Below are 27,409 nucleotides of genomic sequence, written 5' to 3' on the forward strand. Positions count from 1 at the left end.
TGCAAACTTTGAACTGAAAATTTATTTAGAACCCCTTCCTATTTATTGAGAACTTCTTTTGTCTGTAAAATGGAGCTTACAATAAAAGAGAATCATTAAAATCAATGTTTCACTCATTATTCTCCTCCTTTTATTACACATGCAGACGCCATCATCTTTGTTGCCGTGCGCGGTTGCCTAGCAACGCCTCAAACAAACTGTTGTCAAGGGAAGCTAACAAGCTAGTTCATTAGCTTTGAAAACTGTCCAGAAACCGATGTCGCTTTAAGAATAATGAACCAAGAACTGAACGAAGAAGAACTTCAGGACTTATACGCATGGATAGACAAAATATCTCTGTCCCGGCCCAAGAGACACATCACGAGAGACTTCAGTGACGGAGGTAGTTAACCTAGCTTTCAGCTTTGCTAACAGCCGACAGGGACGTAGTTAACTAAACAAAGAAAAAGAAATGTGTCATGTAATACTGTCCCCAGCCACAATAATCTTGTTTGGCTGTTTACATAGTTTATCATCTCAAATGTGTGTTTATTTATTTTTATTTACATGACCTGACTGTGTCTCTCTGGTGAACCCTCTGTAGTGATGGCTGCTGAGGTTGTCAAATATTTCTTCCCAAAGCTTGTTGACCTGCACAACTATATTCCTGCTAACTCCACACAGCAGAAGCTCAGTAACTGGAACCTTCTCAACAGGCAAGATACAATCATTTTTTATACATTTGTTTATTTAAATTGCATGTGATCTAATAAAGGAGGCTGCACCCATGAAGTGGAGACTTCCAGATAATAGGCTGTTGAATAGCATAGAAAGCGAGTGCATGAGGGGCATGTTGCCTCTGAGCTGGAAAGATTTCACAATCTGACTTGGTCAGTATGTCCACATCTCCCTAGAACATTCTTACACAAACACACACTCAAGAAAAAGCAGTGTTGGGAAGCTTCTTTGAAAGCATTTGCAAATTGAGTTCACACTGGAAGAAGCTGAACTACAGCAAAGTTTAAAAGCTACAAAGAAAAAGTAGTTCAAACTACTTAAAAAAAGTGCCTACTTGTTAACGAGTCATATAAAAACCCACTATATATAAAACATATAAATAAACACCAGTATTCATGAGAACGTGCAGGAATGTCGTTGAAACTAGAGTCCAGGTGAGGGTATTGTACCAGGCAGGATGACTCAGTTAGCCAGGTTACTTCTAAAATAGCATGCAACATCTTCTCTGAACATGTAATAATGAATGGTAGTAATCAATCGTAATGACAAATTGTGGTCAAAGGGAGTTTAATAACAGTAGAGATGCAATGGTAGAATAAAAATAAAAAGAATAATTCCTGCTATGGCCCAAAATTGTTTGTAGTTTCATGGGTAATCCAGGGCACAGCCTTACACATTTTAGTTTGGGCTGAATGTCATTAAAACTATTTGAGATACATTATTTTGTTGTTTTATTCTAACAACATGCACATCTCTGCTACAAATAAACGGTTGTTGTTTTTTCTAGAACTTACATATCTTCTACAATTGCAGTGAGAAATGGTGGAAGTGAAATGTTACTACATGTCCCATGGGTGGGGTTAATTGTAACAGGCAGACAGTTAGTCATAACACTTGCTGGAAAAGTCTGTTTAACTTGATTAATTCAATACAGTTCTATCTGTATACTGTAGGTCTCCATCTGCATCAGGGGAAGGACAGGTATCCATCCATCTGTCAGTCTATCATCGATACTCAATGGTTGGACCCATATATGTAAATAGATTGGGTAACCTAGTTCACATGTCAAAATATGAGTATTGAATGTATGAATACTGACAAGATTGTGAAACTGTGGGTCAATAAATTACCTGATGAATTAAAATACTAAGTATAACTTATTTAATTAAGGACATTAGTTCAAACTGAACAGAAGTTTGAAGTGTAAAAATAGAGAAAATGTGCTATAGGAGGGTTTCCACTGTGTGGAAGTTTTATCAAGCCGAGCTAACACTTGCTGGGAGTTGGTTACATAAAAGACGGTGCTATGTTTTAGGCAACAGGACAGTTATTACGATGATACATGGTTGGATTCGGTGACTTACATACAGTCAGGTCCATAATTATTTGGACAATGATACAGTTGTCGTCATTTTGGCTCTGTACACCACCACAGTGGGTTTTAAATGAAACAATGAATACCTGCTTAAAGTGCAGACTCTCAGCTTTCATTTAAGGCTTTTTTCAAAAATGTAGTATGAACCGTGTAGGAATTACAACCATTTCTTCACACAGTCCCCCAACTTTAAGGGCTCATAAGTATTTGGACAAACTAACATAATCATCAATTAAACAGTCAGTTTTAATACTTGGTTGCAAATCCTTTGCAGTCAATGACTGCCTGAAGTGTTGGACACATAGACATCACCAGATGCTGGGCTTCTTCCCTGGTGAAGCTCTACCGGCCCTTTACTGCAGCCGTCTGCACTTCCTGCTTGTGTTTTGGGTGTTTTGCCCTCAGTTTTGGCTTCAGCAAGAGAAATGCATGCTCAATTGGATTCAGGTCAGATGATATGACTTGACCATTACAGAACATTCCACTTCTTTGCCTTAAAAATGTCTTTGGTGGCTTTTGCAGTATGCTTCAGGTCATTGTCCAACTGCACTGTGAAGCATCATCCAATGAGTTTTGAAGCATTTAGTTGAATCTGAGCAGATAATGGTGCCCCAAACACTTAAGCTTTCATCCTGCTGCTCTTGTCAGCAAGAGAAGACTTCACTAGAATAAATACAGAGGGTTTATCACAAGATGCAAACCATTGGTTAGCCTTAAAAATGGAAGGCCAGATTAGAGTTTGTCAAAAACCATCTAAAAAGCCTGTACAGTTGTGGAACAGCATACTATGGACAGATAAAACAAAGATCAACTACCAGAATGATGGGAAGACAAGAGAAGGAAGAAGGGAAGGAACTGCTCATGATCCAACGCACACCACGTCATCAGTGAAGCATGGTGGAGGTACTGTTATGTCATGGCCATGTATGGCTGCCAGTGGAACTGGTTCTCTTGTATTTATTGATGATGTGACTGCTGACAAGAGCAGCAGGATGAAAGCTGAAGTGTTTGGGGCTACATCATCTGCTCAGATTCAACCAAATGCTTCAAAACTCATTAGACGATGCTTCACAGTGCAGTTGGACAATGACCTGAAGCATACTGCAAAAGCAACCAAAGACATTTTTAAGACAAACAAAAGGAATGTTCTGTAATGGTCAAGTCATATCATCTGACCTGAATCCAATTGAGCATGCGTTTCTCTTGCTGAAGCCAAAACTGAGGGCAAAACACCCAAAACACAAGCAGGAAGTGCAGACGGCTACAGTAAAGGGCTGGCAGAGCATCACCAGGGAAGAAACCCAGCATCTGGTGTGACCCTGTGTAACCACTTAAAAAGTCCATGTTAGAATTCACCCCGCGTTAGGTTGTGCCCCGTGCTCCCCTAGATAACTACACAAAAAATGGCAAAAAGGTAATTTAACTACTTAATCGTTTGCAAGTATGAATGTTACTGCAAGTTACTGCAAAATGTAGTTGAACTACTAGTTTAATTACATGTGGTTTACTTGTTCACCACTAAAACAGACATACAGTTACAATCCCAATTAATATATCTTAATCAGCAGTGAATGCTTGAACTGTTCAATAACTCTGCTACAAACACAGAGTCAGAACCTTTGTTAGGCACGACCACAGGCCTCTGCATCTGGTCGTGAGAACCAACCCAACACACACCCACTCATCCTCTCCCAAGCCACTGATATGGCTCATAGCCAGCTACAGATTTATGGGTCTTCACTGGAAACACATTGGCCCCTATGGTGTTTATCATCATCATCAGTTAAAACTTTCAACCTGCTGCTCCTATTGTAACCGGTTTGGTTGTATTCTTAGTTATTTAATAGCTTTATTACAAACATCTGGATTTTTTTTACTGTGGGCAGGAAGGTGTTTTCCAAGCTGAACTTCCACGTGCCCGAGGAGACAGTGAAGAGGATTGTACTGAGCACTGCCAGAGTGATAGAGCCTGTGCTGAGCGCCCTCAGGGAGAAGATAGACAAAAAACTGGAGCACACCACAGAGAATATACTGGTGTGTACTGTATGTTTAAGCATGTGTGCGCTTAGAGACATACATACTATAGGTCCCTTTTTGTCTGTTTAAATGCTAATGACAAACTAAATAGCCCTCTGTCTTCCAGGAAAATAACCACATTTTTAACAAAACTTTCTTTTGAACCCAGGATTTGGAATACTACGACACCAGAAACCAGGAAATACCTCACACAGGTAGAGTTATTCTGTCACTGCATTTACACAAACCCTATCCTTACTCCACAAATTTGTGAAATGTTATCTTTAGGCTGACATGTCTGTCGTCATATTTGACCCTACTTCACAGGAAATAGAGATTTCTGCAGAAGCTGCAACAAGCAGTTAGTGTGATTAATGCTGCATTCATGTGTCCCTTGGATGGCCCCACTTTCTGAGCTGTGAAATTGTTGCTCCGACTTGTTGTGTTCATGCTAATAAACAACTTTTCTAACTAATCTAGGTCACTCAACACAGACAGCAACTAACGGTTGTAATTACATATGAGCAATAAATTGACACACAAAATGTGAATTAGTAAATTTATTACTATTGATCAAAGATTTACTTTTGTCCACCATGTTTCTGCATATATGTGAATTGACGTGAATTGTTCCAGCGGGGAACTTATTTTTCCAATTTTTCCGACATCACATGAATGCAGGGTAAGTCAGGGAAATAGGTAAATCAACCATAGACTGCTGAATTATCAAGAATGTGATGACTGTGTCTTGACCTTATGTCTTGAGCATGATATGTCCTTATGTAAGTGTCATTTGGGAAGCGTATTAGCTGACACAGTCCGTCTAACTTTGACTACTGAGTCTAAAGTTTGTTTGGAAGTTTGTCACAGGGAGGGAAGTGGATGTGTAATTTTAGACTATTTTTAATAATGTTGTATCTACTGGTCAGCTGACAATCACAAAATCAGCATATTTAGGACAAACTGATGTGTTTTTTCTGTCTGAGAGGACACTGTTGATGCTGTTAGGGCTGATTCTGCCTCTGAAATTACATTATTTCCAGGATCTTCTCTGCTTCCTGCCCTGATATTGTCAGTGTGTGTCCTGCTAACATCTCGCAGTTAGCACTAATCTCTCCCACAGATAGTGGCGACCACACAGACACAAACATACCTACGTTTAACAGCATCAGACAGCACTGATTAGAGAATGCCACGACCTTTAGCGAGTGAATCGGCGACGTGTCTCCCTTCCGTTTCCCACACCTCATCCGTCCCTGAAACAACCCTGTTAGGCTGACCTCAGGCCAGCGCCTCCTCCCTGTGCTCTTTCCTCCTCCATCTACACCCCATCCGCTATCAGACACAGCTCAGGTCCACATATCAGCTCCCAACATCACCAGATGGCCTTTATCGCCGGCCTGAGCTCAGCACTGCAGGACTTAAAGGCCTCCTCATTTTTCTCTTTCTCTGTCTTTTAATCTTACTTTCCTGTTTCTCCCTCTGTCTGCTTACGGTCATCGTCTATCCACCCCTCCTCTGTGTCCGTAAGATTTATTGGATGAATCCCTGCAGGTTTCTAACAGCACCAGAGTTTCTAGTCATCATGCGCTCCCATTGAATTTGAAGAAATGTAAATAGCTTTGTTTTTTTGTCCTCAGAAATTCCTCAGGCTGAAGCGAAACTTGTGGCTCATCTGGCGGGAGAGGGGTTGATAAAAGATGAAAAGAGCAGACTAAAGCACGGGTATGACCAAAATGTTACTTTTAATGTTACTACAGTGACTCAGAAGCAGTGTTTACAATAATTATATGTTGTTGTTGTTTTTTATTGTATAGAAAACCACAGCACGCAGCACAGTTTTACTCAAACATGGACCCTTCTTTACGGCTATTCCTGCAGGAAAAAGAACAAGCGGTCATGGCTTTGCAGGAGACCGTGGAGGTATCACACACACACACACACACACACACACACACACACACACACACACATACATGCTTGAATCCTGGAAACACTCAGCTGACTGGCTGAACATCAGCAAACAAAGTTTTTTTTTCCGTTTTGATGCCCTGTAGGGCAACAGCTCTGTCATACATGTAATATTGTTGCAGTGTGTGTGTGTGTGTGTGTGTGTGGGCGTGTGTGTGTGTGTGTGTGTGTGTAAGTGAGAAAGAGGCATTTAGGTGTGTGTGTGATACATATGCGTCATGAGCTGTGTCAGCAGTGGTTGGTGAGTCAGTATCTGCTCAGCGGATATAACTTTTTTTCCTTCTCCTCCCGTGGCCACATCTGCACGTTAAGAAAGAACAAACGTGCAAACTTCTTTTACCTCACCAGGATGTTTTCATCAATGAGATAATTCACAGGTTTAGAAAGTAACCTTACCTAATTAACCACATCCTGCTGCATCTCTGTGTGTGTAGATCCTGCAGATGAAGGTGAACAGGTTGGAGCATCTGGTTCACCTGAAGGATATGCGTATTGAAGATCTGACGCGGCATCTGGAGACATACAAAGCAAAAGGCAACACACGCTGATACAAACATATACACAGAGACTTTGTGATAGTACCTCTGCGTTCTCACCCTGTCACTTCAACTCTAATAAATGCTTAACTTCTTAAAAGCTTTAGTCAAGGCAAAAGATCTTTTAATGTATAGATTCTGAGATTATTGTCCTACCTGCTAAAATACATTACACCTGTTGAATGCACAAGTGGGATTACACGTGTTATGTCTTAATACTTTGCTGTTTTCTAAGTAAAGTATGTTTGGTAATTTATCTAATTTGGCATTGAAATATTTTTAAAATCATGCTTTAACAAGGGCAGTGCAACAACTCTCTATGATACAAATATGTTTGTAAATGTCTCTGTGTTTAAATCGTATCTATTCAGATTCTATGGTAAATGATTTATGAGAATTTGAGTTGTTTAATACAGATAGTTGCTTCTTTGTGAGGAGGAGAATGTGATTTTCATGTGTTTATGTATCCACAGTCGTCTCTGACCTTCTGTGCCTTTACACAGCCTATGACCTCTGACCTCCAAGTGCTCAATAAATCAGCTAACCTCTGTAACTTTCCAAACTGTGTTTTCAATCATGAGCAGAATCTAGCAAATCAGCAGTATCAGAGATCTGAAGCATTGGAAATAACCAAATTACGTTATATATGAGGTGTAAGGTTTATACACTGTGACTGTCACTTCCTTTCAATTCTAAAATGACATCATTCATTTTCTTTGCAACTCTTGTTCCTATGTAAATGCAGTAATGAATGTCATCATTTTCTAGTTTCAGAATGCATGCACAACGACGCTGACAGATGACCAAATATAGTTAAGCGCAGCTGGTACACACACCGCCTTTGTTCCGCTCAAATATAAAGTTAACTTCCCTTTCTGAGTATTAGGTCATACCAGTGAGATGGGGCTGGGCGGGTCGCTCCATATTGTGTTGTCTTTTATCTTAATCCCCCTCTGCAGGTGTAGAATAATAAGAGATAGGCGACCTGCTGAGCTGTATCAGGAGCTGCTCATCTTCTCCAGCTGCCTGCTGCTGTAACTGAGTTCTGTCCTGTTGATCACCTCTGCATCACCTAATCAATCACCTTTATCAAGCTTACAGCTGTATAACACTGAGGTACAAATAATAACATCACTTAGTTTATTCAAAAGACATATTTGTACCATGGACTCCTGTCTTATAACTGTCTTCAAACTGTTCTCTTTTGTGAAGCACTTTAAACTTCAGTAGAGTGTGTTAAATGAAACTGGATGGAGACTAACAGCTAATCAGCTACAATCAGTGGTGTAGTGTTAGCTGAAGAGGTGGGTGTATTACTGGGTGGAGGAGGTGCTTATACTCCTCTAAATATTCAAATGGCTTTTTGGCTGATATGTGGGTATGCTGTCAGCAGCCAGAAAAAGAGGAGGGTATACCGCATATACCTGTATATACCTGCATATACCCTCCACTACACAACTGGCTACAATAGCTTCATTCATTTTGGACTCTCCAGCTCTCCCCTCACAGGTCAGCACTGTGGATGCAGCTTTCTGTTGGTTAACAGTACAAATTTAGTTTTCTGTGTTCACCAAAGTTGAAAAGTGGTATGTGCCCCTGCAAAAATGATCACAAAAGGTACCCGTTTTACATGGCATAACCAGGCCTAAACTCAAGGGCCTTGTTCAGACTGCCATATACAGATTGTATCCAGATTGATTTTATAAAATCTGTACAAGAAAAAAAAACACAGGAAACCCATGAAATTTTTGCAAGACGGATCCAAAACACATTTGGAGATGAATTTCTACAGATGCATGTCAGTCCGGCTGATCTGGCTGGTCAAATCGGATTTCAAAGTGTCAAATCCAGAGTGAGCAGAATACATGCTGCTGCTAGCAGAGCGCCAACAGTCCATGGAGAGACACCAAAATAAATTGAAATAAATAACCGCGATTTGAGGGTGAAAATAATGAACCTCAATTTATCGTGCCTCCGCACTGGAAAGCCTTGTCACCATTATTGTAGATGCTGATGCCTACATCGTTACCATGGCAACCCATACAGATAGGTTGGTGATGTCTGGACACACAAATCCAATCTGATAACTTGCAGGTAACAGTGTGGTCTGATTTAGAGAAACATCAGATATGCCTGCAGTCTGAATGTAGCCAGAGTTAACCCTGATGACATCATCAGAGTTACTTTGTCAGAATAAAGCTCCCTTCAGAGCCACAGAAGACTAAATATAATTGTTTCACTGGCTGAGTAATACTCATTATGATGAGTAAGCTGACCTTTATGTGTAAAATCAATGGAGTGCCCCTTTAAAGTCTGACTGATAATTCCCAACAGGAGGTTAATCAAGAACAAAGCACTAATAAGTTGATGAAAACATTCATTAGTGACACATATGCAACACAGAATCAGCTTTAGATTTTGTAGCTGACTCGAGTAATGACTACAATATCCATCCTGAGAGTCACCAAAGATAACATAGAGGAGTGCGGAGAAAAGTGCTGAGAAATAGCAAAGCTATTGCTCTTTGTATGAGTGTGTGTTTTGCACCAACACACACACACAGGATAGGAATGTGAGAGAAAACTGCAGAACAGAGCAGCTACTGATGATGGCGCTGACTGCAGCTGATGAATCATATTCTGCTGTTTGGGGAGAAGATTTACAGGCCGACACGCAGAGATGAGGGGCCACACCCTTGAGTCTCGGGGGAGGGACAGATCCAGGCCGGAGTCAAGGCCAGATGGAACCTGCAGGATCTAATGATCAGGGACAAAAGGAAGGAAAGAGAAGTGCTGGCTCATCCAGGAAGCAGAAACCCTGACCTTGACACCACTTCCTGGGAGGGGGAGGGCTTTAAACTCGCTGGTTGTGCACCCCTGACACTAAATCAGACCACCCATTAAAATGAGCCCAGACATCCACAAAAGAAACCCATCCAAAATAAACAAGATGAGGATGAGCGAAGTTTATTTTCACCCACAAACATGCTTTATGATCGTATTTCTCACAAATTCTGACATCAGGGAAATCTGGGGTCAGACTGTAACTAAACACCCTCCTTCAGAGAGCAAAGACTGAAAGTTTGGCTGTGAAAGGATCTGTAAAAGGACGGAGAGTTCATAAGAGGAAGCTATCCCTCATCTGGTCATTCCGACAGTGGTCACACGCACTTTGAATGCTTCCTGGAAAGCCTTTGTGAACAGCTGACTGGCCTCACTGAGGGCAGGACTTGAGGTTTGGAGTCTGTCTCTTGGGTGGACTATTTTACAGACTCAACAGACAAACACGTCTTTATTTGTGATGTTTACAACACATTATGTGGGTTAGAACAACAGGGACTGTGATAGATTGTGTATGTATATTCAGTTAATGTTCACTGAATCATCCTCGTGTCACCACAGTCACCCCGCCGTCTAAATAAGTGACTCGCCAACATATGCACATTGTGTGAAGTCTTACTTTTTTGACCACAATATTTCGTTTAATCTAAATGACAGTGAATCTGTATAGGCTCAAATAAGATTCTGATTTTGTGAAGCAACGTTCAGAAGAAAAAATAATAATTAATCACAATTTCAAAACTTGTGAAAAACTTCTAAACCAGAACCGGGATTTAAGTTTGTAAATGTAAAGAAAACAGTTGTCAAAACCAGGGTCAAAATCCAAACTTGTAACTTCAGTATGACTGCATGCGAGGTTAAAGTGTCCCACAGGGAATCGGAACTTTCACAGAGTTTTCTTCTTTAAAGGAACAGTGTGTAAGATTTATGAGGGTTTAGTGGCATCTAGTGGTGAGGATTGCAGATTGCAACCAGCTGAAACTTCTCCTGGTTAGAATTCCTTCAGTGTTCATTGTTTAAGAGGTTTTAACTGGGAGCCAAATTATCTGCCGAGGACTCTTTCTCTCCTAAAATGGACCAGGTGATTGAAACTGGTAAAAACAGACTAATGTAGTTTTATGTTACCTGTTAGTCTTTCTTCTACGCTGTTCTGCATGTCTGAGATGGGCCATTAGTCCGGTACTTGCAGTACTTTTTTCTCTGATAACTTAAGATCCAGACATTCATTCATTTTTACCAGGAGATTAATTATCAGCAGAGGTCTCTTACTCTCCAAAACAAAACAGACTGGTTTAAACCGATAAAAACACCAGTCCCTTTTACACTGCGATTATGCTACCTCGATTTTCTGTCTAAAAGGTTCAATCACAGAATGGGAGGCCAAAGTTTTCTGGCCTTTAAAGCGACATCATAGGTAGTAACAGCACTGAAACTAGCTCTGTATAAAAAGGACAGCCATCAGGATGGGTGTGATGTGTCATGCATGTGACCCGCCGCGGGAGATTTTAAAAAATAGCTGTTAGCAGTTAGCAGCTAACTCAAAGAAGAATAGCAGCTGAAACTGCGCACATTGGGAAAACAATGAGGTTCAGGAGCTCCTTACCCTCTGAGCAGAGGTCAAGATCAGCCGCGATATAACAGGGACGGTGATTTTTATTGCCATGTTAATGTCATTGTTATTGTTTATCAAGCGCTGCGGTTGTCTATGTTATGTGTCACACTAGAGGCTGATGCCAAGGTGTTACACGTCATGCCCGTCACACTTCTTTTGCTTCCACGATGCCAACATGCTGTCTAAAATCTGCTACAGTGGCTAATGCAAAAACACAAATGGCTCTGTCTAGAGCCAATGTTTGGTCTGTCCATTCTGTTTTAGTAGAAAAAACATGGCGGTTCAACATGGCTCCCTACGTAGATGTAAACAGCTCATTCTAAGGTAGTAGTGAAAATACACAAGGAAACATACTTTTTTTGTCCCAGTTCTGCTAAAATATTGTCCTAAATCTACACTTGACCTTTAAATTTGTGCTCAGATACTAATAGTGCTTTTCCTCATTCTTTGTGTACATAAATCCTGACATTCAGTGTATTTCTACAACTACAGGTATTTTTTTACACATTCACACACCTTCCCTTATTTGAGCCCATATCTTTGTTTATTCTTTTTTTTACTATGTTAAATTCATCTTATTTGTCACTCAATCACCACCTGGTAAAAATCAGGCTCAGAAATGATACCAGAGCATTTAGTATTTAACATGATGTTAGGACTCCCCCTGTTGGCAACCAAGTGTACTGCACAATGTCCACACAAAGCAACACAGCTGGAGAAGAGAGATACCAAAATAGGTTTTATTTTACATAAGAACATTGTCAAAACTTGAAAACATTTTTGCATATAAACCTTTTAAAACAAGGAGACAATGTTTAAATTTCACAGATTGTACAAAATATCGACAAAAAAATCATTTTCATGAGTGATTCATACCCCTCTTTGCATCTTTATTTGAGCCCACCACCAAAGCAAATGCCGAGTGCAGCCTTTCACTGTCATTCATAGGTCAAGTAAACGTCACGACATCTTCCAAACACTCATAGTGTCCACTGCTTATTCTGTCTTTCTCAGCTAGAGTCTATGATGAGGCCATACAGTTCAGTATGTACAAACAAGCTCTTAAATAGTCTCACAGTTAAGTTCAAATGGAGCTTTTAAGTTTATTAGAATCACTGAATCTTTAAGTCTGGGGTGACCCATTATTATTTAAGGCTTGCATTCTGAATAGTGGAAGTATCATATAGTAGAGCCGAACAAAATACAAAAGCTTAAACACAATAAAAACTAGCACCAACTTGCATCTTATTTAAGCCCAAGCTCGATCAACATTCATTCTTTAATCAGAGCAAAGCTTGTTGTTGTGTTGTACTGGAATTCATATCATCACACAAAACTCATCAAAGGTTAAACAAAATTCTCACTTAACAGTAAGTCACCGCTGTATTTAGGAGCTGTGTGTTGCCAGACTGAAAACTTTGCCGTCGATCAATTCTTTAATTACAGAAAAATGTAAACATTGACTGTGGAAAGGAACTTCATATTATTCTGACAGACCGACATGCTCATAATATTCAATGTCACAGACACCCACTGTAGATAGATGGTGCATCACAATGGTTACGGCGCACTAAAAATGTCACCTTAAGTATTTCCAGAAGACACAAAGTTTCATTCTAGTGAAATTAAATCATTGCTTTGCTTATTTTTTAGTCAAATAGTTATTTTCTTTTCACTGTTTCCATTTGTGTGTCACCAGATTTAATTAAGAACTTTTATTTTTTCTGGCACAATTTTTGATTGACTTTTAAGGGCATACGCTCTGTTCAACAGGGTGCTGCAGGGATGTTTATTTGTAGGCCAGCCTGGAAGTTAGAATCGCCCTGGTTCCCTTGTCACAAAGCTACTGGGATTTTTCAATTGGATTATTGTATGAAATAAGCTCTGTGGCAAACAACCGTTTATGATACTCACATGTCTTGTGCAGCAAGATAATCCTCATAAATGAACACGGTTTTATGATTTTTGAAGCATAAATGCAATCACCAGAAGTAAAAAGCTTAAGTTAGGCTATGACCTCATCATCACTACCACCGCAAGGCTGTAAAGCCGTGTTTGGTGTGATGACGTTCTGTAGTCTTATTTAGTCACATGCTAACGAATCCATTTTTTAAGACATGTAACAGCTGTTTACTGATGTATTTCATGTCATAGAACAAAATGTGAAACCATGTTAGTTTGAATTAACCACAGACCTTGTTTCAGGCATTTGATCCAACCACCACCACCACCACGAAAAAAAACCTATTGACTTCAGGACAAGGGAACTGGGTGCTAAATGCTATCTCTTCCTGGGTTTTAGGAGTCATCCCTGCAGCACTCTACTGAGCAGCTGTTTTAATCAAATGAAAAGGCAAATTTCCTGAGAATTTACATTTCACCACATCCAAATAAGCTGTGTAACAGAGTTGGCAGACAATCGCAGGCACTACTGATCATCTGAATCAAGCCACTACACACTTCCACATGCATGGGCCTAATAATCAAAACCAGATGGAAGAAAGAAAGATGTGCTGACTTCTTGACAAGGAATCCAAATCATGACTTCCCCCTGTGGCACTATCATTATACTGCTTTACTGTTACACTCCCATATTAAATAACTTAAATTCACTTTAAGAGGAGAAAATCAGATTTTCTATTGGCAGCACTAGAACCTTTTTTTCTCACAGTAAATGCCACAGCAGGTCTCTGCAGCATCTCAAGTCTTCCTGAGGCAGCTGCACTCGCACCCACAACTACTAACAGCAAACTATCACCACGCTAAAAATAATCTACACTACCACCAACCTGACACTACTTTATATTAACTATAGAAACTGTGATCACAAAGACAGCCCTCCAACGTCAGAGACTCCAGTGTCTGTAGGTTTGTGTTTAACTTTATGCAATCTCAGGTGAAAATTTAACAGGCCACTTGTCTCAAGGACGTTATCCTTTAAAAAAAAAATAAAAAAATCACAACTCCTTTGTAATGATTGATGATTTCAGCCAGCTGGAAATGTTGTGAACGACCAATGTGTAATGCTCACTACTATGTAACCTGTCATAACTATGTTTAGTTCATCCACAAGCAGCATTTGATATGAGGTGTGACTAAACAGTCCTCACACTGACTCATGTTGAGAGAGAACTAGTGATTTAGTGGAAGAGAAGATGGCACGGAGATGACCTACCCACGTTACACACTTACACAAACCATACCGCTTTTAATTAATTAGTGTCACCTGTTAGATTCCAGTTCAGCTCAACTAGAAATTAATTCTCAAAAATCACTCCTCTTGCATTCAACAAACAAAATTACTGCAGATCCGACAGCAAAGTTAAACAACGCACTGGTTGCAAGCACATGTAAATTAAGGCGACTACTTGCAGTCGCCTTCCCAGGCATAAGCATTTATTATGCTTTTGATTTTTAACTATGGCATCATTCTCATTCCTAAAACTCATATTCCCCCAAAGAGTGGAAGGTAAAAAAAACTTTCCCTTTTATCTTGCCTTTCCCCGCTCTCACTTCTGCTTGTCCTTTAATTTTCCCCACTCTTTCTTTGCCATTTAGATTTAAGAGTGAAGTGCATTATTCACCAAACTAGCCGCAAAGCTATCCCACCCTTCATCTTCAGTTCAGTGCTCTCCAACTCACAGACAGTCCCCATCAGGTTCCCCTGTCCTGTGCAGAGGCAGAGATGTGGGCTCACTGTCCCTCTGGCTTCCCTCTAACCAAGTCTGGTTGAGTATTGGACAGATGAGCGGAGCGCCCAGACTTAGGGGGGCTGGTGGTTCCCTCTACAAACATGTTCGGAATGTCCTGGCCAAAGTAGATCTTACTGTTAGCTGCTATGGCCTGGTACTTCATCAGCTCCAGGTACTCTGGGGTTAACTTCAACTGTAAAGATTCAAAAGAAAGACAACAGTGTGTTCATGATTAGATTACTGTCACTGTTCATGACACTACTGCTATGAATCTTAATGTGACCTGATGATGTACAGCACGGCTAAACGTGAATGTAACATTGCTGCTGGCTCAGCTGAGGAGGATGTGGTTCCAAAAAAGGAGTAAATTCAGTAGTGTGGAGGAGGCTGATAACATCAACATTCAGAGAAAAGACCTGAGGCGCTACAGCACACAACAACAGCCACACACTCCGACGCAGAGATGATAAGACGAGTCGCTTCACGGTTGGAAGGGACAAAGCTTAATTGATCATGACATCAGAGTAATGCATGAACGCACTCAACAAGCACATTCATTGAACATGCTCATATTTTGGTTAACAGGGAGTGAATGCAGTTTGCAACTTATGAACTCTCGGAGCAGATAATGACGCTCATGTTAGGGCATCTGAGGACTTACAGCACCCGGCATGCCAACATGACACTTGCTGTGTATGTTTCTCTCCTGTTCGCTGGTGCAATTACAGCACGTCAGACAATGCAGCTACCAGTTCTGCTGAAGCCAGTTCATTTGAGTTTAAGATAGAGTTTTATGAACAAATCAATACAGAGTCTACCCCTAACAAGATCACATTTTTATGCAAATTGTTATGCCGCCAGGTCTTAAACATCAGCCATGACGGCAAAAAATCTGAAACGGCACATCGAATTGAAGCATCTGACCAGTCTTGGTAAATAGTTTGAAATTCAAACTATGAAACTAGTTTATTTTAATGTGTGAGCTGATATTTGAGCTAGCTCTTCTGAGGTGTGAACATGCACGACAGTGAGTAACATTATGCATAATACAGTAGGTAATTAATCGAAGCAGCTCATTGTTATGTCACCCCCCAAAAAGGTTGGGGAAAGTGAAGGGAAACAACGCAGTCAGTCACATGTGGATGCCGAAAAAAAAAAAGCTGCTGCAGTTCATCACAAGTCAAAAGTCCATAATTCCAACATGGAGTTACGATCTAAACGCATCCCAGTACATCTGCTGGGGGGAAACATGGACGCACGTGGCAAACTGATGTTTATATGTGGAGTCTATTTGCTTCACAAGCACCTACAGAGGACCTACATCAGATACCAAAGCACCATTAGTGAAGACAAAAAAAGCATATAAAATAACTCAACTGTCTGGATTTCAGGGAGTCACCAGTTTAGTTCGATCTTCACCAGCTGAACACGTTTTCCCCAAGTATGGTCTGCACCTAATCAAAGTTAGCTTAAAGTTTGATATTGATCAGCTGGTCTAAGATGACTAACGTCATTACAGCAAGTCCATTTGCACCAACAACTCTGATGAGAGAATGATTTCAGCCACAGCTCTGCCTCTACCACCACAGACAGAATACATGTGCTGGCTGTGTAAATCTGACACCTGCTGAAATTGTGTTATTAAAGTTAGATTATTATTACTGTTGTACTATAACAATAATTATACTGTAGTTTGTAGACAAGGCAATTAGATTAGATACTGTATGCGTGTTTATGTGTTAAATTGTGTCACCAGCATTTCGTACCATGTTTGCTTCAGCGAACTTGGCAGCAGTGTAATATTCTGCATCAGCCCGAGCCTTCTCCCTCGCCATGAAGGCAGCATCTGAAACAAAGAGACAGTGTTGAATGAGACAGACACAAAACAGACCAGTCCCTGCCGCATATGGGAACACACATATCCATCTCACAGAAGGAAACAAAAGCAGCGAGGCTGACCCTCTATTTCAGAGATCCTCTTCTCCGTCTCTTTCTCCATCACCTTCTGTTGGAACTGAATCTCTGCTACCTGGGCCACTTTCTGAGCCTCTGTGTGACAGAAAAACATACGAGCTTTAACAGCTGTGCACAAGGTGGAGGAGGATAGTTTGTTAAAACGTTAGTGACTGAAAAAGGGAAACAGCTAAAACTAATGCAAATGCAAACCTAGTTTGGTGGATTTACTGTAAAACACCATCACATTTACCAATAATGGCCCTCTTCCTTTCAGTCTCGGCTTCCTTTTCCACCACCCTCTGAGTCTGAGCTGTTATTAAAAGACGAGTCTTCTCCGCTTCCCTGCATATACAACACACATACACAAAAAACAGTTCTTGCAAATATCTTTTTCTTGTGTGGTCTCATTTGAACTGAGTGGGTGGGTAACAGGCGAGAATTTAAAACATGCACTAAAACTTGGTTAGTAAAGATTTACAAACTCACATGAGTTCAAAGTTCCTCCTGATAGATTCAGGGATCTTTGGCTTGGTAACACGGACTGCCTTCATCAGGATGTTGAAACAGTGCAGAGGGGGGACAAAGAGAAAAGGAAATTGACCCTTTGCTCACAATCAATCTGCCAATACATTTTACAGAGAGCTGGTTATCAGGCTAGTTAGGCTTTTTAAGTTAAAATTAGTCTATTGGTATCTGTTCAGAATTTGAGTGGAAATCATGTGATGATGTGATGGTCATTGTCTTAAAGGGACACTTTGGATTCTTTGAAGTGGGCTTGTATGACATACTTATCCATATTCAGTGCATTAGCTACAGTAGATGTCTGTCTGCACACTCACAGTTTGGAGAAGCGGAAGTTCCACTTCGATACTCCTGCTGCGGAAGCTAAGCAATGTACTGCTGCGGACAGGGGCAGCAGGAAAATGTTTTTTACCCACCTGAAAAATTCTCAAACACTTTATGTGTACACTATTTTAAGAATATTTTTGCCTCTTAAACTTTCCGTCAGACAGCCACTCCGTTAGCGTCTTCAATTCCCTATTTGTGTTCTTGTTGAAGCTATCAGACTCCATCAACAAAAACAGTAATTTTGGCTGGCTGAACACAGGAGCTCCTGGTTTAATGCTACCTCAATCACTTAGTTTATCTGGATTATTGTGGGACTTTGGTGAATCCAAACCAACCCCTTAAACTCCGAAATCACACACTAACAAATAAAATAACTGATGGAGGCAGCAGTAGATCAGCTGCTCCTGTGTTCAGTGACATTACTAAATTACTGTTAAACTCAACAGAGTCATGGTCTGAAGAGAGAGATAAAGGCTTCAGTGAAAATATTCTCAATATAGCGTACACACAGTGAATGGGACTTTTTGAGGTGGCTAAAATACCTTTTGCTGCTGACCCCCATCCAAAGCAGTATATTGCTTAACTTCCGTGTTGCACCCCAGCCTGCAACTCCAAACTGAGGGCGTGCTGACTGACATCTGCTGTGTGTAATACACTGATTATAGATAAGTAACTCATACAACCTCACTTCAAACTATCCTTTCAATGATGTCTTTCGGGCCACATGTTTCAATTTTAACCAGTGTCATTAAACAGTTACAGAGAGTAAATTGTTATTGGCTCACAGCTCAAGCTGGATTTATAGTTGCCGCAGGGGGTTAATGTCAGTTCCACTACACATACTGTGCCTTTGCTGTAGGTTTTGATTTATTATTCAATATTATATTTCACCATTTGATAGCACCAACACAATACTGTATGGATGTATTGTGCTTTCGCAATAGTATATTGCCTGGAGTAACTGTGTTTCACATTCATTCATGTGAGCTGCTCACACACAGTATAACTGGAGTTAGATTCAGGTAACTTATATTTCGCCTTGTCAAATTAGGAGGCTACTGCAAATACTACGATGTACAATTGCTGTTTACTTTCTTTCATTCACCGTGACAGAGAGCTGGCATTAAATTGAGTAGATGGTTTGCAGTATGAACAGCTTTGCTCGATGTGTGATACTGATAAAGAGAGACTGCTGAGTCTTTCTTCGACTTCCTTAATGCTGTCTTCACTTTGAACAATTTGCACCAGCATCAGACACTTGTTGAAGAGAACACAAGCCCCCTGAGCTGACCAATCACAGTTCTTGCAAGGACAAGTGGTATCTCTAGCTACAGCTAAACTACAGCTTATACATGCTTAGGCTCTGTGGCTTCATCATAACCCCAGTATGCACAACTACAAATCCAGCTTCAGTCTTCAAAAGCCTTTGCAAACATGATTTGTATTTACATTTTGTAACTAGTACACTGCCACCTTGAGCAAGCCAGATTCTTCTGGCTGTCACTGTAACTTGAATCCAAGTCTTTCTATTTACTATGCACCTCAAGTCATGCCTGTATGTGCTTAAATACCTGTATTGTAAGTCCAGGTGCCATAGCATTAAGATCTTTCTGCAAAGCAGTCTTCAGGTTTTCATCTATAATGTCTGTGAAACAAAAAACAGCCATCATTTGAATACACAGCATGCTGTGTGACACTTTTTAGGAATTTTAAGAATGAACATGCAGCACAAGTTGCCGTCTATGTATCGCATTAAAATGAAACAACACTGCCTTTTTTGTTATGAAAGCAAACTCACCAAACAACTCAATGTAGACCTCTTGTAGTGTGTGTACACTGCAGAACTGGTTGAGTTCATGGTGAATCTTGTTGAAAATTAGAGTTTTGTCATAATCAGCCGTGTAGTTCCTCACAATTTCCACCACTGCAAATACATAAACAAAGGCAACAGCTGTTGTGAGGCCGGGCAGCTGGCAGGATTTACGTTTCACACGGAACTTTAGCAATAAAGGAAATCAGAACATGTTGTACCTGCTGTAGGGACCAGCATGTTAACAACTTCTATTCTGTCAAAGTAGATCATCACACCGCCACTGTGAAGGAAGGAAATATCTGTTACAAACACAATCAGTTTTATGAATGGATGAATTCCTTAATAGATACATCAATAAAACTCATTCTTACCTTGTTCCACAAGGCACATTCTTGATCTCATCAGTTTGGAGAGTAGTCTGAAACACAAAAACCCAATGATTTTCTTATGATCTGATGATAATAAAGATTGTTCTCCTACTATGCAGGTCCTTTCATGAACATGTATCTGGACCTAACATGTGACATGATCATTTTTCCAAGTTGTATGTTCCTAGTTTAAAAAAAAAAAAAAAAACCTACTACGCAGATAAAGTAGTGCTTTCTTATTTCAAATTAAACTGTTTCAATAATGCACACAATATATATAATACATTCATCACATTAACTTGAACCTGATACCTGTAAAAGTTCCTTCTTGCCCTTAGAAATAGTAAATTTGACATAATAACCTTAATTCAAGTTACGTTTAAAGTATACTATGCAGGATTTTACTCAAAACAATGTATAAACTCATACAAAAGTAATGCCTCACAATCATTACTACACCACTAGAAGTGTGTGGTGGTGTATTTATCTGCAAAGAGCCTGCCCTCTGCCCGTATTTTCTAATGTGCCCAGGACGTTTATGGGTAGAAGCTACGAAGCTATGAAAATCACTGACACAGCACTTTAAAAATAGCTGGGTGAAACGCCAAGTGGACTTTCACTTTCATTGGCGATACTTTTTACAAACAGTAACCAAGCATAATATACCGTTAAATTAAATCATAAGATGCAGTTGAAAGCTCAGGAAAAAGCTAGTAAGTGGACACTGAGTTAAGATTGTTTTAAAAAAACTTTACTGTTAATGTTCAATCTCGTATACAGGTTGTGGCTACTACGAGTTTTAAAAAATATTTTGCCTTTCACATTTAAGGAATTTCACCTTTCACACAAACAAAAGGTGATACATGATCTATGAATTTCAGAAGTTAAAAGTTAAAAAAAAAACGTGCTGTGGTGTTGGTCACAGCTAATGACAATCCAAAAAAATTAACAAGTAAAGGCTACAACCTTCAAATAACAGTAATTGGTCAAAAATATCTCTCAGTGGCATAAGCCCTGTAAAAAAGGTCCGATATTTTTATTTGATTATATTTAGTTTTTCATACCAAATATTGCGTCTTCATTAAAACAGAGAACATCTTATGACAAATTCAAATGATTTTTTGCTAAGCATATTTAGTGGTAAAACTATCAGTGCATAAGCTTGGTGCAAAATAAAGCCACTGCAGCCATGGTTGAATGGCAACTGTTTGCATGCTGCAGTTGATGTATTTATAGAAGATCCCATTCTAGTTTTCACGTATCAGCAACTTCTGGCTGACTCTTAGATTGCACATGTCTCTGCTAAGAGGCCAAGCTTCAGAGCTGAAAGGTAAGTTTACCTGCACTGATCTGTAGGTGGTAATGAAAGGCAGCATAATGTGGTATCCAGGACCATTGGGAGAAGTCAGCAACGCCCCACCCCTGAAACAAATACAAACAAATTATTTGGTCTGACAACCCAACATCAGATTACCTGCTGATTATATTTAAGGAGGGTGGACAAAAGAAAAGGACTGAAACGTGTTTATTAAAGTATAACAGTCATTTACTAGGGTGTAATTATGTTTTTGTTGAATAATGTTGCATGATATCACAGAGTGTTGTTATTTTGTCCAACTCATGAACATAGTCATCAATTACAATTTAATATCTACATCGTGTCCCATATTTTAGACTGTAGTGCGATGTGCTCCTCCATTTAATTTCCCCCATGGTTTAACTTCCCTGCAGGGACCAGTAAAGCTTATTCTTAATCACTGTTGTGGATCAGTCTGTGTTGCATTTCATTTTGTACAAACACTGGCACAGACACGCTTCATGTCTAGATGGTGCCACGCGTTGCAGATGTCTTTGCTTGCTCCTTTCGTCAAACACTGTGTGTATATTTGTATAGATTTGTTTTCTTTATTCTTCCTTATATCTTTAGCCTTATTTCACATTCGTGTATTTATATTTTTCACCTTCTATAACTTGTGTTTAATTGTTAAACAACATTCAGAGTGGAAGGCAAGGAAAAAAATTCATTGTACATGGAAACTTGTTTTAATTGTGCATATGACAATAAACACCCCGACTCGACCTTGACTTGACAGAACTTGTATGACCATGCTGTGTAATGATGTCCTCTCCTTTTCCTCTCTTTGGTCGAACAGGTTTGGAAAATGCGCACCTCAAAATGTATTTGCATCATTATCAGGTCAGGTCACAGGCCTCTTACGAAAGATAACACACCATCCACATTCTTCACATACATTTGTTATTTCTGTCATGCAGGGATATTATGGGTCAGTGTTCCGATACCTGTAGTACACGGCAAGGTGTCCTTCCTCAATCTTATGAATCGAGGAGTGCAACAAGATGGCCATCACTCCTGCTATTGCTCCAAATACTGCCCCTACATGCGGCATCGTCATCCTCACTAGTGCTCACCTACAGCAGGCAGAAAAAGAAGGGTAAACATACTGAAATATTTATACAACACCATGTATCAGGGTACATTTAAGCCTGTGGAGAGACCTTCGTTGTTAATTGTCAGCAGCAGCACATTCAATCCTACAAACTTGTGGTTAGGTAAACCTAGCTAAAACTAAAGCCATCTCACCGACAGCCCTACAGTAAAGCCTACCTTCATGAAGGTTTTAATGGTCGGCTCCGATGAAACTGTTTTGGAGGGAGAGGTGTTTAGCAACTTTATGGTCAAAAACTTTATGGTCTTTGAGACTGTAGTTTGTGGAGCTGTCAAACTGCATCGCATTATATTGAAAGGTGAGTCTAAAACTGTATCTACCTGCAAATGGAGTGGACAAAACATCACAAAATATTGCATATACTCCTCTCAATAATCTAAAAGAGGCAGAAAATGCAGTTTAAAGCATTTGTACTGAGCTTTGGCAAAGTTAGCATGGAGTGCAACTGCAGAAAGACACTGTAACTCAGGTATTACAGAAGTAGATGTAAAATATGGAGCTCTTTACTGCATCATCATTTGCAAAACAAAATTTTGTAAATGCTCTGCTCTGAAATGGTTGCTGGATTGTTAACTATGTGGTTTGTTTGATAAAGTAAAAATAAAACATTTCACATAGGCTACAAAGGTTGTGATACTGTACATACACCTTGGCATATTTAGGTGACTGTGTCAATTATCTTCACCAGACTGAGGCTCAGTTAGGAGTTGTATGTATCCTGGCTTTAACACAGGTGCACCCTAGCCAACAACGTTAATTGAACGCAACCTATAGTCATTCAAAATAGTTCCCTTAAACCTTTACGGGCTTCTGCAGCACTCTTATGGTTTATGTGTATGTGACAGCAAGTTTTAACCCTACAGTGAATGCGTTATGTCATGCTGAGCAGTGCGTTATCGTTGACTGCTTCAATTAGAAAGTGCACTTCACGAGTACGTTAGACAGAATGAAAACGCTAACGCTACACGACTAGCTTGTAGAATTAACGTACATGTACGGAAACTCTTTGTCAACGCATGAAGCGACGTGTTCGTACCATAACTACGTGTCCTTCAGTATAACCCTCATACTGGACGACTTATTAAATTAAATTCACCAACAGCAAACGCTGACACACCATTCGCTTGGGTAACGTTAACCTAGCTAGCCGGGTTAGCTAGCGAGCTAGGATTCGGAAGTGTGCCACTCTGCCCGTTTCTGGTTAGCTTAATGCTAACATTAGCGTGCTAGGCTGCTAGCGCAAAGCAAACGAGTTAACTCACCTGGCACGACGCTGAAATACAATTATCAGTAAGCGAGCGGTAGTAGAAATGACTGGTTAATGATAAATGAAATTACCACTGTGTCGAACCGTATCCACCTCTGGTCTTATCATTCAACGTCCCATCCCCCTCACCCCGCCTCCCACAGGTTTCACTCTCGCCTTTACTTGTTACATTATGCTGCCTTCAGGTGCTGTCAGAAATATTAGCGCTATTATGGCAGTGGTCCAACTGTTTGTTTAGTGCAAATAAAATAAAATCAGTCAGTCAGATAATCAGATAGCAATGATGTCCAAGAGCTTTAATTCTGCCTTGTGCTCATTTTCAACAGGGAAACACAGATTCCAAAGATTATGTATGACTACATGATGCATGTGAGTATTTCACAAGATGTAAACCTAAATGAATGTCTATGGGATAATGGGACAACATCTGATGGTAAATGGGGAATTGTTCAGTCTGGATCTGTTTCACATTATATATATAAAATTACTATGTGGGCTTAAATACAAGGCTAAGTAAAAATTAAAGATGCCACATGAACTACTACTGGTAAAAAAAACACATCAGTGGTTTAAACAGAGTCATCTCCATAACTATGGTACTTAAAAGGGAGCTATGGAATATTATGTACACATTAGTCACATTATGTGTCACATCGCACCATTAAGATTAGTTAAAATAAAATTGAAAAAGTAAGGCAGACTGCCATGTGCACCACCTCATTCAGATGTATCTAATACTTTTGTCTTTTTAAATCAACTTTAAGTCTTTTCTTAAAGTTAAATACATGGCATGTCAGCAGTTAAACTCTCATCTTTGAGTACTTTGAATATCAGAGATTATTCACGTCAATAAAATAAGCAGCCTGCAAAACTTAAGTCGTAGTGTATGCAGTAAACCCCCTGCTAGCACAAACAATAGCACCCAGAAAGCTCACATACATCTGTTAATCTCACATTCATGAATACGCTCATGCTTAAAAAAAAATAAAAAATAAGAAGCAGTTTTATTTATTTAAGATCACCCAAATAGATTTACATAAACAAGATTAGTAGTTAATCTTAAATCCACTACACACCCACTGGTAGCTCTTGCAAAGTTTCTGGTCACATGAATGTTAAGTATAGGTAGTAATACCACAGTATAATCTGTCACAAGAAAAAGCCCTGCATTTAAAATCTTATTTAAGTAAAAGTACAGAAATATTAGAGTACCAAAACTGAAAGTAGGCTACTCATTATGCAGAGTGGTTCATTATAGAATGATACACTATATAACTGGATAAGTAAGGTGGAGCTACTATTTCAACTACTTTATACATTGCAGTAAGCTTAATACGTAGTAAATACATCATCAATGATTTATATTTTGTATTAATAATCTGAATCTGAAAAGGTAACTAATTGTAACAATCGTGACTAATGTTGTCAAATAAATATAGTATGAAATGAAAAATACTCAAGTAAAGTAGGCCTACATGTGCCTCAAAATTGTAAGGTAAGGTGGAGTAAGATCCCCCCCACCCCCTTAATTTATTTCCTAACCTATATATGGCACTAAGTCTACTCTCAACACATTATGTATGTATGGAATGGCCGAGCTCCAATGAACGGTGACTTTACATCTGTTGCATTATGGAGATTTAGTCCACCAGAACCAATTTAAACTGATCCAATTGTTGTCACTGGAAAACAGTGATCCATGAATTTATATTAATTTGTTAAGGGACATCCTGCCTCAAAATATTATTTAGTTTAATTTATCTAGTATGTAACGTTAGTCATATGTGACTTTTATTGTTTGTATACATTTAGCAGTAGTATAATATTGTAGTTTGAACAGCTTGCTAGCAACATTCGCTAGCTATATAGCAAGCATTAGCATTGCTTAGCATTTTTAGCAAGCTTGCTGGAGGAAGACATCCTGAGATGAAAATAATAGGCCAAAAGGAAAGGCTACACGACTTTACATAATCCATTACTGGGTTGGGACTTTAGTTTGTTTTATTTAGCTAGATAGCGCGTTTTGTAGCTCGGGAGGGTCAAGCCTTGGGCAGGGGGCATCATAAAAATGTTTCAATTTATAATATCTAATAATAATATAAACGTCTCTATTCTTTATCTATCTAAACAATTACATTTTTTAAATTGATATAGTAAAAGTAAGGCAGACTGCCACGTGCAGCGCCTCATTTGGATGTGTCTGACGCTTGGAGCTTAACTTCCCTACGTTTCTCCTACAAATGGGCCTTGAGCTTGTTTGGAGGTTCTAGCAGGGGAGCGCAGCTACTGGTACACCGATGGATGGTCGTCCGCCGAGGGGGACCTCGTCCTCATCGACCGAGCGCGGGGCTTCGGGAGGGACACACATGGAGCGGTGAGGGAGGAAGGGGACACCCGCCTAGCCAGCCAGATCAGCCGAATCAACCCTAGCGATCAATGGGGTGACAGATGTCGCAGCCAGATCGCCCTCACATCCAAAATTTTCTTCATTGTCGACACGTATATATAGAGGAGAAAATAAATCCTGTTCACTATCACGGTGTCTGAGTGAAACATTTCATGACTACGTTTACTTCGTTTCGTATACGTACTACACGCAAAAGACGTAAACGTTTCAATCGACAGGGCGTGACGGCGACTTCTTCGTCCAAGGTGAGCAGTTATCCGTTTTCCCATGATGCTTAGCGACAATATGTTAATAAGCAACGTTTCTATTGGCTGAACCAACCGTTCGCAGTCTTCGGATGTTTTCCAACGTTTACGCATGCTCAGAGCCGTAGAATTCAAGAGTTCTGCGCATGCTCCGCCCCAGTGTCACACAGCTCACTATACTGTGTATGGGTGTTAAGTGCGATAGGTACATGAATGCCTCTGCTCTGTGTGTATATATTATATCTTTAGAATTGCTGTATTTTATCTCTTACCGAACAATCAAATAAAATGAAAATAAACACAGTAAAATGTTACGAAAAACTAAATTTGCAAACTGACTGCGTGGCACACAGATTAACAGCTGCAAACTTAAAACAGCAGGCATAAAACTAAATAGTGGGCATACTGTACATTATTTATCATATTTAATTGAAATAAGCAGCAAATATAAATAAACCCATCACTACAAATACAATACTGCTCGAAAGTATCATATTTTATCACCTTTATGCACAATTTGTGTGAAATTAAAAGGAAGTAAATGCAACCATAAGATACATAAAAGGAGGTAAAACCAACAATATTTTCCACTGAAATGTGTTTTTTATGGACACTTATAAAGGAAGCATATCTAAAAATACTTGCAATAGACTGTTTAATAAATATACATTTTTACTATCAGGATGATTAACATTTAGGGATTAAATTATTGTGGTGTTATTTCAGTCTGGTATTTACCTCAGATTGTGAATAGACGATGCACTATTTACCAGTATATTCACTTAATTATAAAATGCTTGCCTGGATTGCCCAGATAATGGTTTAAGTGTGAGAACTACACCTTAAACTATGTTTACTTGACGACGAAGGCCAGTGTATGAGTAAAACAAAACATGGAGATGCAGCATTGCATACTTCAGAAACTTTATATTATAAAGAAATATTCCACCCAACAAGATCAAGCACTTAAGTTCTTCCTCCTTTCACAAATATTTTAAAAAAGATTAAAGATAATATGCTGTTGAAATCAGTGACATGTCCTGACTAAACGCACTTCGTCTTATTGTGTCTGTTACTTGATTCTTGTCGCTTTCGATTATATTATTTCATGCAACTTACTGTTGTTTTGCCTCCGTGCTGTTTGGATTTCAGCAGCTGCCAGAAGACTTTTGAACCCAGGGTCTTATAAACAAGCAATTTCCTGTGTGTGTGCAGGCAGTTGTCTGGTCCACTGTGTGAATGTAAATAACCACAAACTTAATTCCTTCGACAGTAAC

The 27,409-nt window shown here is 39.6% G+C and overlaps 2 protein-coding genes across 4 annotated transcripts; one reads left to right on the forward strand and one right to left on the reverse strand.

Moving 5' to 3' along the window:
• Positions 1-186: 186 nt before the first annotated feature.
• Positions 187-7,151, forward strand: spef1 (sperm flagellar 1). Its single transcript, XM_033613951.2, has 7 exons — positions 187-382; positions 584-695; positions 3,979-4,126; positions 4,278-4,323; positions 5,749-5,833; positions 5,926-6,031; positions 6,514-7,151. Exons 1-7 carry the CDS (start codon positions 274-276, stop codon positions 6,625-6,627), a joined length of 720 nt encoding a protein of 239 aa, XP_033469842.1. The 5' UTR covers positions 187-273; the 3' UTR covers positions 6,628-7,151.
• Positions 7,152-11,795: 4,644 nt separating this feature from the next.
• Positions 11,796-27,270, reverse strand: erlin1 (ER lipid raft associated 1). Of its 3 annotated transcripts, none has more exons than XM_033613495.2 (12): positions 27,252-27,270; positions 22,047-22,175; positions 21,086-21,167; positions 19,749-19,795; positions 19,596-19,657; positions 19,363-19,488; positions 19,136-19,209; positions 17,202-17,260; positions 16,966-17,057; positions 16,719-16,808; positions 16,526-16,605; positions 11,796-14,952 (listed from the first exon to the last, which is right to left on the reverse strand). In XM_033613495.2, exons 2-12 carry the CDS (start codon positions 22,157-22,159, stop codon positions 14,761-14,763), a joined length of 1,017 nt encoding a protein of 338 aa, XP_033469386.1. In that variant the 5' UTR covers positions 22,160-22,175; positions 27,252-27,270; the 3' UTR covers positions 11,796-14,760. The 3 variants fall into 3 exon arrangements, with proteins under 3 accessions (XP_033469386.1, XP_033469384.1, XP_033469385.1); XM_033613493.2 differs by lacking the exon at positions 27,252-27,270 and adding an exon at positions 23,552-23,697; XM_033613494.2 differs by lacking the exon at positions 27,252-27,270 and adding an exon at positions 23,476-23,620.
• Positions 27,271-27,409: the final 139 nt, after the last annotated feature.

Source organism: Epinephelus lanceolatus, chromosome 17, assembly GCF_041903045.1.
Source record: "Epinephelus lanceolatus isolate andai-2023 chromosome 17, ASM4190304v1, whole genome shotgun sequence".
In the NCBI taxonomy this organism is placed as follows: Eukaryota; Metazoa; Chordata; class Actinopteri; order Perciformes; family Serranidae; genus Epinephelus; species Epinephelus lanceolatus.